At 42.1% G+C, this 15,099-nt stretch overlaps 1 protein-coding gene across 1 annotated transcript in view; it reads left to right on the top strand.

The window, feature by feature from the left end:
* The first annotated feature begins 3,233 nt into the window (after positions 1–3,233).
* The window catches only part of ell2 (elongation factor for RNA polymerase II 2), a 133,647-nt gene continuing 121,781 nt past the window's right edge, over positions 3,234–15,099 (top strand). The window contains exon 1 of the mRNA XM_067982865.1: positions 3,234–3,543. Coding sequence (XP_067838966.1) covers positions 3,409–3,543 — 135 coding nt within the window. The 5' untranslated portion in view covers positions 3,234–3,408. The remainder of the gene's footprint in view (positions 3,544–15,099) is intronic.

Here is a 15,099-nt window from a genome sequence, read left to right as displayed (position 1 = left end):
ATTCCCTAGCCACCGATTCCATCCCTCTCCCTGGCCACTGTCTGAGGCAGAACCAGACCGTTCGCAACCTTGGCATTGTATTTAACCCTGAGATGAGCTTCCGACCACATATCCGCTCCATCACCAAGACTGCCTGCTTCCACCTCCGTAACATCACCCTTCAAAGTCCCTGCCTCCGCTTATCTGCTGCTGAAACCTTCATCCATTCATTTATTATCTCTAGACTTGACTATTCCAATACTCTCCTGGCCGGCCTCCCATCTTCCACCCTCCATAAACTTGAGCTCAACCAAAACTCTGCTGCCCGTATCATAGCTTGCACCAAGTCCCATTGACCCATCACCCCTATCCTTGTTGGCCTACATTGGCTCCCAATGTAGCAACGCCTCGATTTTAAAATTCTCATCCTTGTTTTCAAATCCCTCCATGGCCTCACCCCTCCCTCTCACTGTAACCTCCTCCAGCCCTACAACCCTCTGAGATCTCTGCACTCCTACAATTCTGGCCTCTTGCACATCCCTGATTTTAATCACTCCACCATTAGCGGCTGTGCCTTCAGCTGCCTAGGCCCTAAATTCTGGAATTCCCTCCCTAAACCTTTCCGCTTTTCTACCTCTCTCTCCCCCTTTAAGACGCTTCTTAAAACCTACTTCTTTGATGTCCTAATAGTACCTTATGTGGCTCGGGGTCAAATTTTGCTTGATAGTGCGCCTGTGAAGCGCCTTGACCTGTTTTACTACATTAACGATGCTATATAAATGCAAGTTGTTGTTGTAAATTTCCTCTGCACCCTCTATGAGGCCTTGACATCCTTCCTAAAGTGTGATGCTCAGAATTGGCCACAATACTTCAGCTGGGGCCTAACCAGTGTTTTATAAAGGTTTAGCATAACTTCCCGTACGCCTTTTTAACAGCCTTCTCAACTTGTCCTGCCACCTTCAAAGATTTGTGCACATACACCCCCAAGACTCTCAGTTCTTGCACCCCGTTTAAAATGGTACCATTTAGTTTATATTGCCTCTCCTCATCCTTCTACCAAAATGAATCACTTCACACTTCTCTGCATTAAATTTCATCTGCCATGTGTCTGCCCATTTCACCAGTCTGTCTATGTCCTCCTGAAGTCTGTTACTACCCTCCTCACTGTTTACTACATTCCCGAGTTTTGAGTCATCTGCAAACTTGGAAATTATGCCCTGTGTACCCAAGTCTAGCTCATTAATATATATCAAAAGCAGCACTGGTCCCAACACCAGTTCCTGGGGGACACCACTAGACACTTCCCTCCAGTCTAAAAAACAACTGTTCACCACTACGCTCTGCTTTCTGTCCCTTAGCCAATTTCATATCCACGCAGCAACTGCCTTTTCAATCCCATTGGTTTCAATTTTACTAATAATTATGATCATAAGCCTCCATTTTCTGTTTCATTTTAATCTCCATATCTTTAGTCATCCAGGGAGCTGTAGCTTTGGATGCCCTTCCTTTCCCCCTCGTGGGATTGTGTCTAGTCTGTACCTGAACTATCTCCTCTTTGAAGGCCTCCCATTGCTCCTTTACTGTTTTACCTGACAATCTTTGATTCCAATCCACGTGGGCCAGATCTCTTTCAATCACTGAAATTAGCCCTCCTCCAGTTGAGTATTTTTACATTTGATTTTTCCTTTCCTGTTCCATAACTACTCTAAACCTAATTATATTGTGATCACTGTTTTCCAAATATTCCCCCACTGAAACATGCTCCATGATGGTTAAATAGGACATGATGATGAGTGAACAAGACCTAATGCAGAATACAGAATATGGGTGGTGGTGTTTTGGACAAGTTGAAGTTTACATAGGGAGGTGTTCGGGAGATTAGCAAGGTGAATGTTTGAGAAGCTGAATCTTGAAGTAACAAATAACCTTCTAATTTTCACTCTTGCTCTGTCGGGCAACATCAAACTTATAATTGGGATCTTTCCTTGACAGCTGAGATTGGTAACTCAATGGCCATAATTTTCCTTCCTGATCCAAACTGCACCATAAATACCCTACAATGGACTTTGCGGCAGCCCAAATGACCTGCAGCTAACTTCGACCAAGTTTTTGTGGTCAACTTTATGTAAACTGTTTCAAAGAGATGCCCACCTGTGCTTGTGAGCTCACAGTTGCAGGAGTTGGGAAAAGTCTGCTGCTGCAGGAGACAGGTACCTGCAGCAACTTAAAGGGGAGCGAACTTGCTTGGTTCCACACTTACCTATCCAATCATAGCCACAGCACCTCCAGTAATAGCTTCTTTTCCTAATCCAGCACTGTCACCTTGAAAGTACCCCAATGATCCATGTTTGGCCCCTCCTCTTCCTCATCTACATGCTACCCTTTGGCAACATCATCAGAAGACATGGGGTCACCTTCCACGTGTATGCTGACAACATCATGCTCTACCTCCCCACCACTTGTTGCAACCCCTTTGTGCTGTCAGACTGTTTGTCTGTCTTCCAGTCTTGCATGAGCCATAATTTCCTACGGCTAAACATTGGGAAGATCATAGACACTGACTTCAACCCCTGTCACAAACTCTATACCCTTCCAAGCCACCATCTCAGGCTGAACCATACCTCAGCGTCCTGACTTAAATGACCGTTATTTATGCTATATGCATTTGATTAAAGATGCAATTTAAGAATCTGTTGGTCTGTTTTTTTCGTCTAAGGCGAGACATTATCATGGAATCGTGATGTGCAAACCATTAAAGCGCTGGGAGATATTTGATAAGCTCGCAGTCTGACACGCTTCTTATGGCGATGTTTCATTTTCTCACACAACGTCACCTTGTGATTGTGCAACAGTCCCGCTGACAGTTCTGAGAACGGCCGTGACGTTTTACTTGATTTACATATTTAAGCAGACACGTCATGTGATTGATATCGATTCAACAATTTAGCCGATGGATCCAGCCAGTGACGTCACCGCGCCACGCAGCGCCGCGAGAAGGAAAGGGCAGTCCTGCTTCTGGAGATCAATTTCCATCGTCCGCGTGACGTCAGACGTAAGACGTATCAGCCCCTCCCCCCTCGCGGCCAAAATTCTGGAATTCACCAAATCAAAGAAACCAATCAGTTACTTATTCGTCCTTTTCATTGGGCGGGGTGAGGAAGATGGATGTTTCATTAGGCCAATCAGAGAACAGAGATCTTCGCCGGGGCGGTTCGCAGTTGGAATCAGCTGGGCCAATCAGAGAGTCCGGGAGGCGGCGAGCTGGGCGGGATGTGGCTGTCCAAAGAAGTTGGGTGGCAGCTGTTTGTCCCACAGTTACCTCCTCGGTCGCTCTGCTGGTTTGTTGCTTCAGAGCCCGGGGAAGGAACGGGAGGGGGGACGTGGACGATGAGAGGGCCGTCAAACTGATGCCGGAGGGGCCAGTCCAAGATGGCGGCGGTGCTCACTGAGGATCAACGTTACGGGTTATCGTGTGGGAAAGCGAACCCCGGCAAAATCACCGTCTTTCACGTTAAGTTGACAGAGACAGCTTTCCGAGCGCTGGAAGCCTTTCAAAATTCAAAGGTGGGGGCGGGGGCGATTTATACTTCTATAAACATTATTTTAACCTTTCATTAACGGGACCAGCCGTAATGACTGACAGTTCAGATGCCGACAGTAACTGGCCGCCGGGGGGAGAGGGATATGGACTTTTAAAAAACTTACACTATGAGCCGTTTACTAAATGAATCCAGCTCATAATTTATTTAAATCAAAATGATTCCAAGAACAAAAACCTCCGTGTCTTAATTTGTATTATAAAAGTCCTAGTCACAGCATTGACTCGTTCTCGCTGAGCTGTTTTTTCTCCTACCTTGGGTATTTTTTTTCTCTGGGCCGATGAAATGAAGTGTAAAAAAACAGTGACGATTTTGTTGACAGAACTTGTAACTAATACATTTTTTTTTCTGAACGGAAAATTCCCAATCTACAGCCAACATAAAACTTGACCAGCTGGGATTTTCCCTTGAACAGAACTCGACTGACTGACTTGGGTGTCACTGACTTGGGTGTCACTGTCACCCGCTGCTGCTGCTGTCATTTGTTTCGTTAACATAGATGTTAATCGGCATTTAATTTCAAATATTACATGTCATCTAAAAGAAGTTTTGGAATTCTGTATTCGTATGTTTACCAGCAGATATATACAGTACGTGTGAAGTTGGGTGATGGTATTGGATGTGTTGGTTTGACATTGAAATTTTTCCTACTTGTAATCGAAATAATAAACTTCGTTGTTAAAGTAGTTTTGCGTGGATGTAGCCGATTCTCCAACAGATAATGGAGACATACCGAGTACGTGAGTCGAGAAGCGATTAGACTGGGCTGATTAGGTTCTGCAGTAAGCATTTCACTCGAGACATCGTATTTGCATACTAGCTCCAGGCATATCTATTATGCAGCCATTATAGAAGCGTTTTAAATCGCGATGACTAATGAGTGTCAAATTAGTCGGTGTGGGAATTCTAAATTCAATTTTTAGAATTTAATATTTAGGATCTATAGGATTTTCTGGCAGAGAGATTTTGAATCTGAGATGTACTAACTGAGCAGTATTAAAGAACGGGGGCTCGACATCAGCAGTGGCCAGCCCGGCAGGGTAATTGAATTTAGTCGAATACACAGACTTCAACCAAAAATAATGGATCTCAGTTTCAGCTGTTCCACCAATAATTCCTGCTGAATATTTTTCTAAATTTGATAATTGTTATATTGGGAGATGCAAGTTTTTCTTTGCCGTATTACTTGTGTAAATAACGAACAGTTGTTCATTTCTTAGCTTTGGACTTTTAACAAAAATATATTTTTCCGGGGGCGGGCATATTGCAGTTGTATTTAATTTACGTAGGTTGCATTGACATGGAGAGCAAACATGGCTCCGTCGAAGTGTATTAATCGTGTGATCATATTGTAAAAGTAGCAAGTTTTATCCTAAATGTAATAGTTTCTGATCTTCAAGTAACTGGTTCTTTTTATTCTTTTAAATGAAGATTTGCTGTCGTCTCTAATTTCATGAATAATTTATGAAGAAACCGTCCATCATTGCATTGACTGCTTAACCTGCCCAGACGCCAGGCAGACCCAGGGTTAGCAATTACAGTCCGATCCATTTAAAAACGGTCTACGTGAAACCATCAAGTCATGTCTTTAATTCATAAGAGCGTCCTTTTGGTTCTAGCACAACGGTTCTTCATGTATTTTCAAAGGATTGCTAAGCTTTTATTTGCAGAATCTTTATTTTTAAAAGTGAAGCTGAACATTATTTGAGACATTTTGAGGAGTGAAGAGAAAGAACTTCCAGATTATAATTTTATAACAGACTAACATAAACACTTAACAGCTACAGGTATATATTTGAAATCCAAGAGCTGTTTCTTGTACTGAATATTACAGCCATATGTGTGTTTGGCCTCCTGGGTTTGTGTGTGGTTGGGGAAGGGGGTTGTGCTCTGTCTCTTTATGCTGTATCAGCAAACTTGATCTGAGAATGCTGTGGGGTTAAAAGTACTGCAGCAGTAGCGGTTTAGTTCAATGCAGGTCAATTCTATTGACGGCTACAGTAATTTGCAGATTTATTTATAAGGTGCTCCAGTGAGACTTGATTCTTAAACCCTGGTAGTAAAAGTATGGAGAAAACTATGCATTGTTAAATATATAACAAATTTCCGAGCAGAATCCATGTTCAAAGTGTTTTCAGTTTACTTATCTGTGACATTTTTAAACAGTATTTATAGCCATTTGAGATTTATTATGTTTTAACCCCCTTCGTTGATCTTTTCTTGGCTATTGAAAGAGTGGACAGTGATTGTCGACTCTCCCACAACTTTCAGTGCAAGTTGGTGCCATCTGTGCTTATGGAGAGCAAGTTGATCTGTGTTTTTATTCTTAAATACTTGGGTATTTGTGTGATGAACTAGTTGTGCACTAACCTTTTTTTAATCACAGTTGTACTTAAATTTGAGCATCACTCTTGATCAGGCAATTTACAAACTTGTTTTAATTTGATGATTGTACTTAATTTCTAGTTTTCCTTCCAATTTTCTTCAATTTATTCCTTAATTTTCTAATGAATTGAGCCATAGAGATCACAAACACCCCAGGTTCTATCTGTAGTCTGTGTTGAGTTAGCTGATCTCAGCTGGTGCATTAATATGAGCTGTACATTTGGCCTCTGTGCTCTCTGGGAGGAGAAATCATTAAGGTTCCCACTTCTAGTTGTATTCCTGCAACCCCGCTGTGGCTATCCTGGTGAGGACAGAATTGAGCTTGGCTGTGATTCCCCTATGATTAAATGACCCACTAATTTCCAATGTGAAGGCTCTCTCACTAACAATGGTTGTTAGGGAGGAAATTGTGGGTCCCCTAGCAGAGATATTTGAATCATCCACCGCTACAGGTGAGGTGCCTGAAGATGGGAGGGTAGCAAATGTTGTACCTTTGTTTAAGAAGGGCGGCAGGGAAAAGCCTGGGAACTACAGACCGGTGAGCCTGACATCTGTAGTGGGTAAGTTGTTAGAGGGTATTCTGAGAGACAGGATCTACAGGCATTTAGAGAGGCAGGGACTGATTAGGAACAGTCAGCATGGTTTTGTGAGAGGAAAATCATGTCTCACGAATTTGATTGAGTTTTTTGAAGGGGTAACCAAGAAGATAGATGAGGGCTGTGCAGTAGACGTGGTCTACATGGACTTTAGCAAAGCCTTTGACAAGGTACCGCATGGTAGGTTGTTACATAAGGTTAGATCTCACGGGATCCAAGGTGAGGTAGCCAATTGGATACAACATTGGCTTGACGACAGAAGACAGAGGGTGGTTGTAGAGGGTTGTTTTTCAAATTGGAGGCCTGTGACCAGCGGTGTGCCTCAGGGATCGGTGCTGGGTCCGCTGTTATTTGTTATTTATATTAATGATTTGGATGAGAATTTAGGAGGCATGGTTAGTAAGTTTGCAGATGACACCAAGATTGGTGGCATTGTGGACAGTGAAGAAGGTTATCTAGGATTGCAATGGGATCTTGATAAATTGGGCTAGTGGGCCGATGAATGGCAAATGGAATTTAATTTAGATAAATGTGAGGTGATGCATTTTAGTAGATCGAATCGGGCCAGGACCTACTCCGTTAATGGTAGGGCGTTGGGGAGAGTTATAGAACAAAGAGATCTAGGAGTACAGGTTCATAGCTCCTTGAAAGTGGAGTCACAGGTGGATAGGGTGGTGAAGAAGGCATTCAGCTTGCTTGGTTTCATTGGTCAGAACATTGAATACAGGAGTTGGGATGTCTTGTTGAAGTTGTACAAGACATTAGTTAGGCCACACTTGGAATACTGTGTACAGTTCTGGTCACCCTATTATAGAAAGGATATTATTAAACTAGAAAGAGTGCAGAAAAGATTTACTAGGATGCTGCCGGGACTTGATGGTTTGACTTATAGGGAGATGTTGGATAGACTGGGACTTTTTTCCCTGGAGAGTAGGAGGTTGAGGGGTGATCTTATAGAAGTCTATAAAATAATGAGGGGCATAGATAAGGTAGATAGTCAAAATCTTTTCCCAAAGGTAGGGGAGTCTATAACGAGGGGACATAGATTTAAGGTGAGAGGGGAGAGATACAAAAGGGTCCAGAGGGGCAATTTTTTCACTCAAAGGGTGGTGAGTGTCTGGAACGAGCTGCCAGAGGCAGTAGTAGAGGCGGGTACAATTTTGTCTTTTAGAAAGCATTTGGACAGTTACATGGGTAAGATGGGTATAGAGGGATATGGGCCAAGTGCAGGCAATTGGGACTAGCTTAGTGGTATAAACTGGGCGACATGGACATGTTGGGCCGAAGGGCCTGTTTCCATGTTGTAGACTTCTATGAATCTATGATCTATACTGTCTGATGCCTGTTCAACCACACCCTAGCATAGTTTGCCTTCAGAACAGAAATTGGCTACAAGGACAGTCTTCTCCCTCAAGGTGCTGACTTTTGCAGGACTACAATTCCATTATCCCATTCAAGTGGCCATCTTCATGTGAGGCTAGATAGTGTGCGTGCAGGGCATTATGGCCAAGCCTGATTCTGTTGTCACCCAGCAACAGTACAGCATGCACTTTCCAGCAAGGCTCAGTGGAGATTAATCTTAACTGTCTGTTCCCCCCACACCCCCCTTTCCAATGTGCAGGGATATTGAAGCCAGTTGTAGCACCTCCGTGCTGACCAGGTTAAGATCAGCTAACTCAGCACAGCCTAGCAATTGAACCTGGTCTCTATGGCTTACTGTTACACTAGGCAATCTGGGGAGCTTTCATTTCTTAATACAACATTGTGCAGTTCTGTATTCTGCTAGGGTACAGTTGCTATTACTTCTACAGCTAATAATGGGCAACAGTAGTGGGTTCAATCTAATTTTGACACTATATTTTCATTTCTTGTGAACAGAATGATTTTTACCATCAGACATAAGGGAGTCAAAAAATGAACTTGGTTTTTATCATCAGGTGATTCATCTGTTATTCACAAGAAATGAAAATAGTGTCAGGTCAGATCTGTGTTGTTTGTACTGCACTTCAACCTGAAGTATTTGAAAAAGAGGAATATTATAGACAATGGGAAAGAGCAGGACAATGGGATTACACTATGTGGCTAATGGGGATGGAGGGGAACACCAGCACAGACTTGATGAGCCAATGGCCTGTTTCTTTGCTTAGCATTCTATGATTCTATTCTATGAACCTGGGCATCTGACTGACTGTGTGGAGTTGGATATGTGTATGTGCTTCCAAATTGGTGCAGGGAATTAGAACTGGGTTTAAAGTAAGTGGTCCACATCAGTTCTATTTGACCCAGTTTCTAATCTGTATTGAGAAATAGAGAAATGTACAGCTGACATTGTAACAAGTATATATGCACATGAAGAGATTTTCAATATAATGAGGCCCTTAATTTGGAACAGGTTCAGATTTACTTGCGTGTAACGCTAGTATCCCAACTGGTGTGACTGCATTGCATGTCATTGATTTGATATTCAAAGGTCAACAGTGGCAGCCAATTTAGCCAAGCCTTTAAAAATGCATGCCTATTTGGAAGTATGTCACTTCCAGTAAATGTTTGTTAGCAAATGTAGAGTAACTTGGCATTTTGATGTGTACTGAGCATGTCAAAATAGAATTTTGAAACGGTATTAAATTTGACCCCACCCTCTCCAAAGCTTGATGTTTTATAGGACTTTTTTGGCTTGAGTAAAAAGTTCTTGTTACAATTGTCATTACCACTGCCACTGTTGTGTCACAATTGACATAACTGAAATCTGAATTTGGAAGGAGCAGTAACGTTCTATAGATGCATAAAACAACAATTGTTGGCACTCAATTAAAAGCCTACTGGGCTAAACTTAGTTACTGTAGCTTAAAGAGTAGTTAATGATCATTAAAGTAAGTTTGTTTGTTTATTTATTTTTTATTCGTTCATGGGATGTGGGCGTCGCTGGTGAAGCCGGCATTTATTGCCCATCCCTAATTGCCCTTGAGAAGGTGGTGGTGAGCCGCTGCAGTCCGTGTGGTGAAGGTTCTCCCACAGTGCTGTTAGGAAGGGAGTTCCAGGATTTTGACCCAGCGACGATGAAGGAATGGCGATATATTTCCAAGTCGGGATGCTGTGTGACTTGGAGGGGAACGTGCAGGTGGTGTTGTTCCCATGTGCCTGCTGCTCTTGTCCTTCTAGGTGGTAAAGGTTGCGGGTTTTGGAGGTGCTGTCGAAGAAGCCTTGGCGAGTTGCTGCAGTGCATCCTGTGGATGGTACACACTGCAGCCACAGTGTGCTGGTGGTGAAGGGAGTGAATGTTTAGGGTAGTGGATGGGGTGCCAATCAAGCGAGCTGCTTTGTCCTGGATGGTGTCGAGCTTCTTGAGTGTTGTTAGAGCTGCACTGATCCAGGCAAGTGGAGAGTATTCCATCACACTCCTGACTTGTGCCTTGTAGATGGTGGAAAGGCTTTAGAGTCAGGTGAGTCACTCGCCACAGAATACCCAGCCTCTGACCTGCTCTCGTAGCCACAGTATTTATATGGCTGGTCCAGTTAAGTTTCCGGTCAATGGTGACCCCCAGGATGTTGGTGGAGGATTCGGCGATGGTAATGCCGTTGAATGTCATGGGGAGATGGTTAGACTCTCTCTTGTTGGAGATAGTCATTGTCTGGCACTTGTCTGGTGCGAATGTTACTTGCCACTTGTCATCCCAAGCCTGGATGTTGTCCATGTCTTGCTGCATGCGGGCACGGACTGCTTCATTATCTGAGGGGTTGCGAATGGAACTGAACACTGTGCAATCATCAGCGAACATCCCCATTTCTGCCCTTATGATGGAGGGAAGGTCATTGAAGCAGTTGAAGTTGGTTGGGCCTAGGACACTGCCCTGAGGAACTCCTGGGGCTGAGATGGGGCCTCCAACAACCACTACCATCTTCCTTTGTGCTAGGTATGACTCCAGCCACTGGAGAGTTTTCCCCCTGATTCCCATTGACTTCAATTTTACTAGGGCTCCATGGTGCCACACTCGGTCAGATGCTGCCTTGATGTCAAGGGCAGTCACTCTCGCATCACCTGGAATTCAGCTCTTTTGTCCATGTTTGGACCAAGGCTGTAATAAGGTCTGGGGCCGAGTGATCCTGGCAGAACCAAAACTGAGCATTGGTGAGCAAGTGCCACTTGATAGCACTGTCGACGACACGTTCCATCACTTTGTTGATGTCTGAGAGTAGACTGATAGGGCAGTAATTGGCCGGATTGGATTTGTCCTGCTTTTTGTGGACGGGACATACCTGGGCAATTTTCCACATTGTCTGGTAGATGCCAGTGTTGTAGCTGTACAGGAACAGTTTGGCTGGAGGCGCAGCTAGTTCTGGAGCACAAGTCTTCAGCACTACAGCCGGGATGTTGTCGGGGCCCATAGCTTTTGCTGTATCCAGTGCACTCAGCTGTTGATATCACGTGGAGTAAATCGAATTGGCTGAAGACTGGCTTCTGTGATGGTGGGGATATCGGGTGGAGGACAAGATGGATCATCTACTCGGCACTTCTGGCTGAAGATGGTTGCAAAACATTGCCAATTCAGAAACCTGTTTTAAAGTTTTTTTTTAAGTGAAGAAATCAGTCAAAGAAAATTGGACCCCAAAACCCCAGGCAAATTTGAGATGAAAAATCTTTAAAGTTTATTTTGAACATTGCTAAAACTCAAGAAACCAACAAGGGACTTTAAGGTACAGCCAGGATAACTGACAGCCCACAATTATTTATGCAGTTCACAGATAACTTTTACAGAGCCCATCAAACTAACCCCAGATAGACTTTTTAAAATTTAAAAGGAAAATTGAAGAACCTTTGTTTATTGTTGCCTGTCACTATGAGTGAATAATAATTATTGGAGGTTATGTACAGGGGAAAATGTTGCAATTTACTTTTAGTAAACAATCCCTTGATGTGTGACTTGAGTCAGCTTTTGATGATTGACCTTGGTTTTCAGGGGCCTATCAGTATGGCACTGCTGTCCTTCTCTATACCTAACTAGAAATAAGTGACTGTTTGCTGCAGTATTAAGAATATAGATCTTGCCAGAAGTATCTGAAGATGATTCAGATCTCTTTTAAAAATACATCTTCAGACTGCTTTTTGGTAAGAAAACAATAGAAAATTCAGGAGGATTTTGTTTTGCTCAAATCAGGAGAAAATTGGTTACCACTTGAAAAATCCTGGGGATTGATAAATGGAAGTTGGTTTTAAAAACTGATTTATTTAATAATCCCTAGAAATAGCTACCATACTGTTTATATGGAGCTAAGCTTTAGCTCCCTACTAAATAGTGTCCTAAAATAATGTGATATGAACTTTTAAAATTTTCTAATGCAAAGTGACCACTTAGCCCTTGCTGGCAGTTTTAGGTTTGTATCTTTGAATCTAGGTTTAGCTTTCAAAAATCCAAAACAAATTTTGAGATGCGAAAATTAGCAGAGTTTTCTAAACCCTGGTTAAATTGAGGTACGTTCACAATATAACTATAGCATTGATGCAAAGTTAGAATCTTGAAATGTAGAAATTACACTGCTGGTGTGGTAAGATTTCTATGACTGACATGCCTCCCTTTGTCAGCAACTTTCCAAAAGTTAATGAGATTTGTATTTGTGATTTTAAACATATTTAATTTGAGTGTCAGTGGTATCTTGTTAACTTTGGTGAACTATGTACTGTGTACAGATGAACCTTTACAATGTGTCCATTAAAAGTAATGTGTTGCATGTACAGAGATAAGTGCATGAGATCTGATTTTATTTGAAGTGTAGCCTTTTGTTTTCTGTAAATCAAGTTAACATTGTATGTGTTTCATTGGTCGGCTGCTTTGTCAATATACAGACACCTCCAAATACTTTGATTCTAAAGTGCATATTCCTTATCGCACAGCAGTTGAATATGAATTCTGCACAGCTATATAGTATGTATTCACTGAGCAGTTTATGTTTCAATTATCATAGTTGTTCTTCATGAGTGTCTGCTCCTTGGGAAGGGATGTGAAAATTGGCTTAGAATTCAGTATACTTTAAACATCCAATGTGTCACAAGGTATTTATTTACCAGGATATTGCCTGCAGTGGTAGGATGTGGTATTAGGGGGCTGGGTAACAAAATAGGTTGAATAGCTAGAAACTGTTTGAATCGAGTTCTGGCAAGAAATCTTTTCAATGTAGTGAAGTGTTAACTTGCCACACGATGAGTCTACAGTGCAAATACAACAATGTAGTTTCATTCAGAAAGCTGAGGATATGCGTTAGAACGATGTAATGGGAGTGCATTTTTGGTCCCTCACTCCCTCTCACCCCCCAACCCCAAGTGCCCTCTCGGAGCTCATCTCGTACAATAGACCTACCTCCTGCACATTGCTGCGCCATGCCCACCTCAAAATTTCCATTACTGATATTGGCCAATTGTGCATCCCTCCCTTCCTTTTCCCAGTTTTAGTTGAGGTGAAGTATAGGAGGCCAACCAGGAGAGCATTGGAATAGTCGAGTCTGGAGGTGACAAAAGCATGGCTGCCTGTTTCAGCTGCAGATGGGCGGAGGCGGGTATTGTTACAGTAGTGGAAATAGGTGATCTTTATGATGAAGAATGGGGTCGGAAGTACAGCTCGGGGTTGTGTAGGGTGCTGAGGTTGTGAACATTTTGGTTCAACCTGACACAGTAGCCAGAAAAGGGGGATAGAATTGGTGGCAAGGGTATGGAGATTGTGGTGGGGTCAGAAGACATAGGTTGGATGCTGGACAAGCAGTCTGACAACAGCGAGGCAATGGAGGGTGGAGAATTGGAGATGGGTGTCATCTGCGTGTGAGTGGAAGCTGATCGCACGTCTTTGGATGATGTCGCCAAGGGGCAGCATGTAAATGCGGCAATGATTCTAGTGTGCTTTGTTATATCTTCCAGATTTCAATTCTATTGCTTGAATTATTTTGAACCCCACCATTATAGACAAGTTACTGTGGAGAAATGCTGTTAAAACTTCTATTGAAGTGTTAAGATTGTATTTAGGCTGAATATGTGGGGTTAGGGTGTTGAATTTAAAGAATGAAGTATGGAGAGCATCATAAACAAATACAACTTTCCATGTATGTTCATGTTGGGTCTGCATTTGGTTAGATTGCTATTAACCTTCTGGATATAAAATGTACAAATAGATTGTCTTCGAAGTAACACATTGGTCTATTTGGAAAGCTGTCTGAAAATGGGAAATCTAATTAGTTTATAGCTTGTTGCCTAAATATGAAGCAAGTATGAGCTAATGACTAGAACTATTAATAAAATGTGATTTAGAATTGCAACTGAGAAGCTGTTCATGCATAATCAAATCCAGCACAATATACTTTGTTTTAATATTTAAAGATCAATGTTGATTTCAGCCTTGCTACATTTACGCACTTTGCGTACTGCAGCTTAGTGAATTTTCTTGAGTAAATTGAAATGTCTAATGTAGTTATTTTGTATGATATAACTTTTGATAGAAATATTAGCTAGTTATAGAGTAATTTTATCCATTCTGTTAATATTTATCATTTATGTAGTTTTAGTTGTCATTGAATTTGAAAGCAGTTGACTTCCTTTTATGGAGTATGGTTGTCATCTGGTACCTCATCCACGTCATTATTCATGTATGAGCCCAACAGTGAGTGTTGGCAGGCTATCCTGGTGTCCATTCATGTACATTTCAAACAGGGGTTACCATGTAGCAATTGGGGGTGGGAAACCTGGTTGATTTTTTTTTTCCTTCCCTAACCGGGTTGCTGCAGCCAACTGCAGCACAAAGCAGAAATTGAATCTGGGGATGCCCCCTGCCCCGTTTTGGTTTGAGTCTGAGCTGGTGTCTTTACCAGCTTTGGCCCATTACCAGTTATCTTGAAGTGTATTTTATTCACTGAAACTGATGGGGTACATTTCCTGTACTCCATGTAAGTGAAAATCATGTAGATTTGTAATGCTATATGATGAATTATCACTAGCCCAGGAGTCTTTCAAACTGAAGCTAGTTAATGATGGTGCTAAATGAATTTAGCAACATAAATTGAACTTGGCACAGTTGCTTCTTAAAACTCTTTACCTTCCTGCTCTCTTTCAAATACTCAGAACTTACTATTTAACACTAGTATCTGTGTCATTACTTGCAGAGCATTGCACGGTACTGGTGATGCAATAATTTGCCAGGAATATATGCGTAAGTACAGAGTGCTATTTTCAATCATTCTGCCTAATAGATTATAACTTTCGCACTGTATGTCCTTTATGGTGACTGCCAGTGCCAAAAAGTATAGATGCATCTTGTAAGAGTCTATTAACCTGATCTCACCTCCAGATTAGGGAAAATCTACACCCCAAATACTGATGCCCCTGTTTTTTGTTATTTGAATCTTAATCTAACTCTTTTGAATGTTACTTTTGGGGAAAAGAAAGGACAAATTAGTTAGGTTGTAGATTACTGTTTAGGCAGATGTTTGCTCTTGGCATGACTCATTTTAAATGCTAGAAAGTTATGGGAACAGGAGTAGGCCATTTAGCCGCTTGAGCCTGTTCC

This window comes from Heptranchias perlo, chromosome 4 (assembly GCF_035084215.1).
Source record: "Heptranchias perlo isolate sHepPer1 chromosome 4, sHepPer1.hap1, whole genome shotgun sequence".
NCBI lineage: Eukaryota > Metazoa > Chordata > Chondrichthyes > Hexanchiformes > Hexanchidae > Heptranchias > Heptranchias perlo.
The sequence above is the reverse complement of the archived record's forward strand: the minus strand, read 5'-3'. Positions and strand labels throughout refer to the sequence as shown.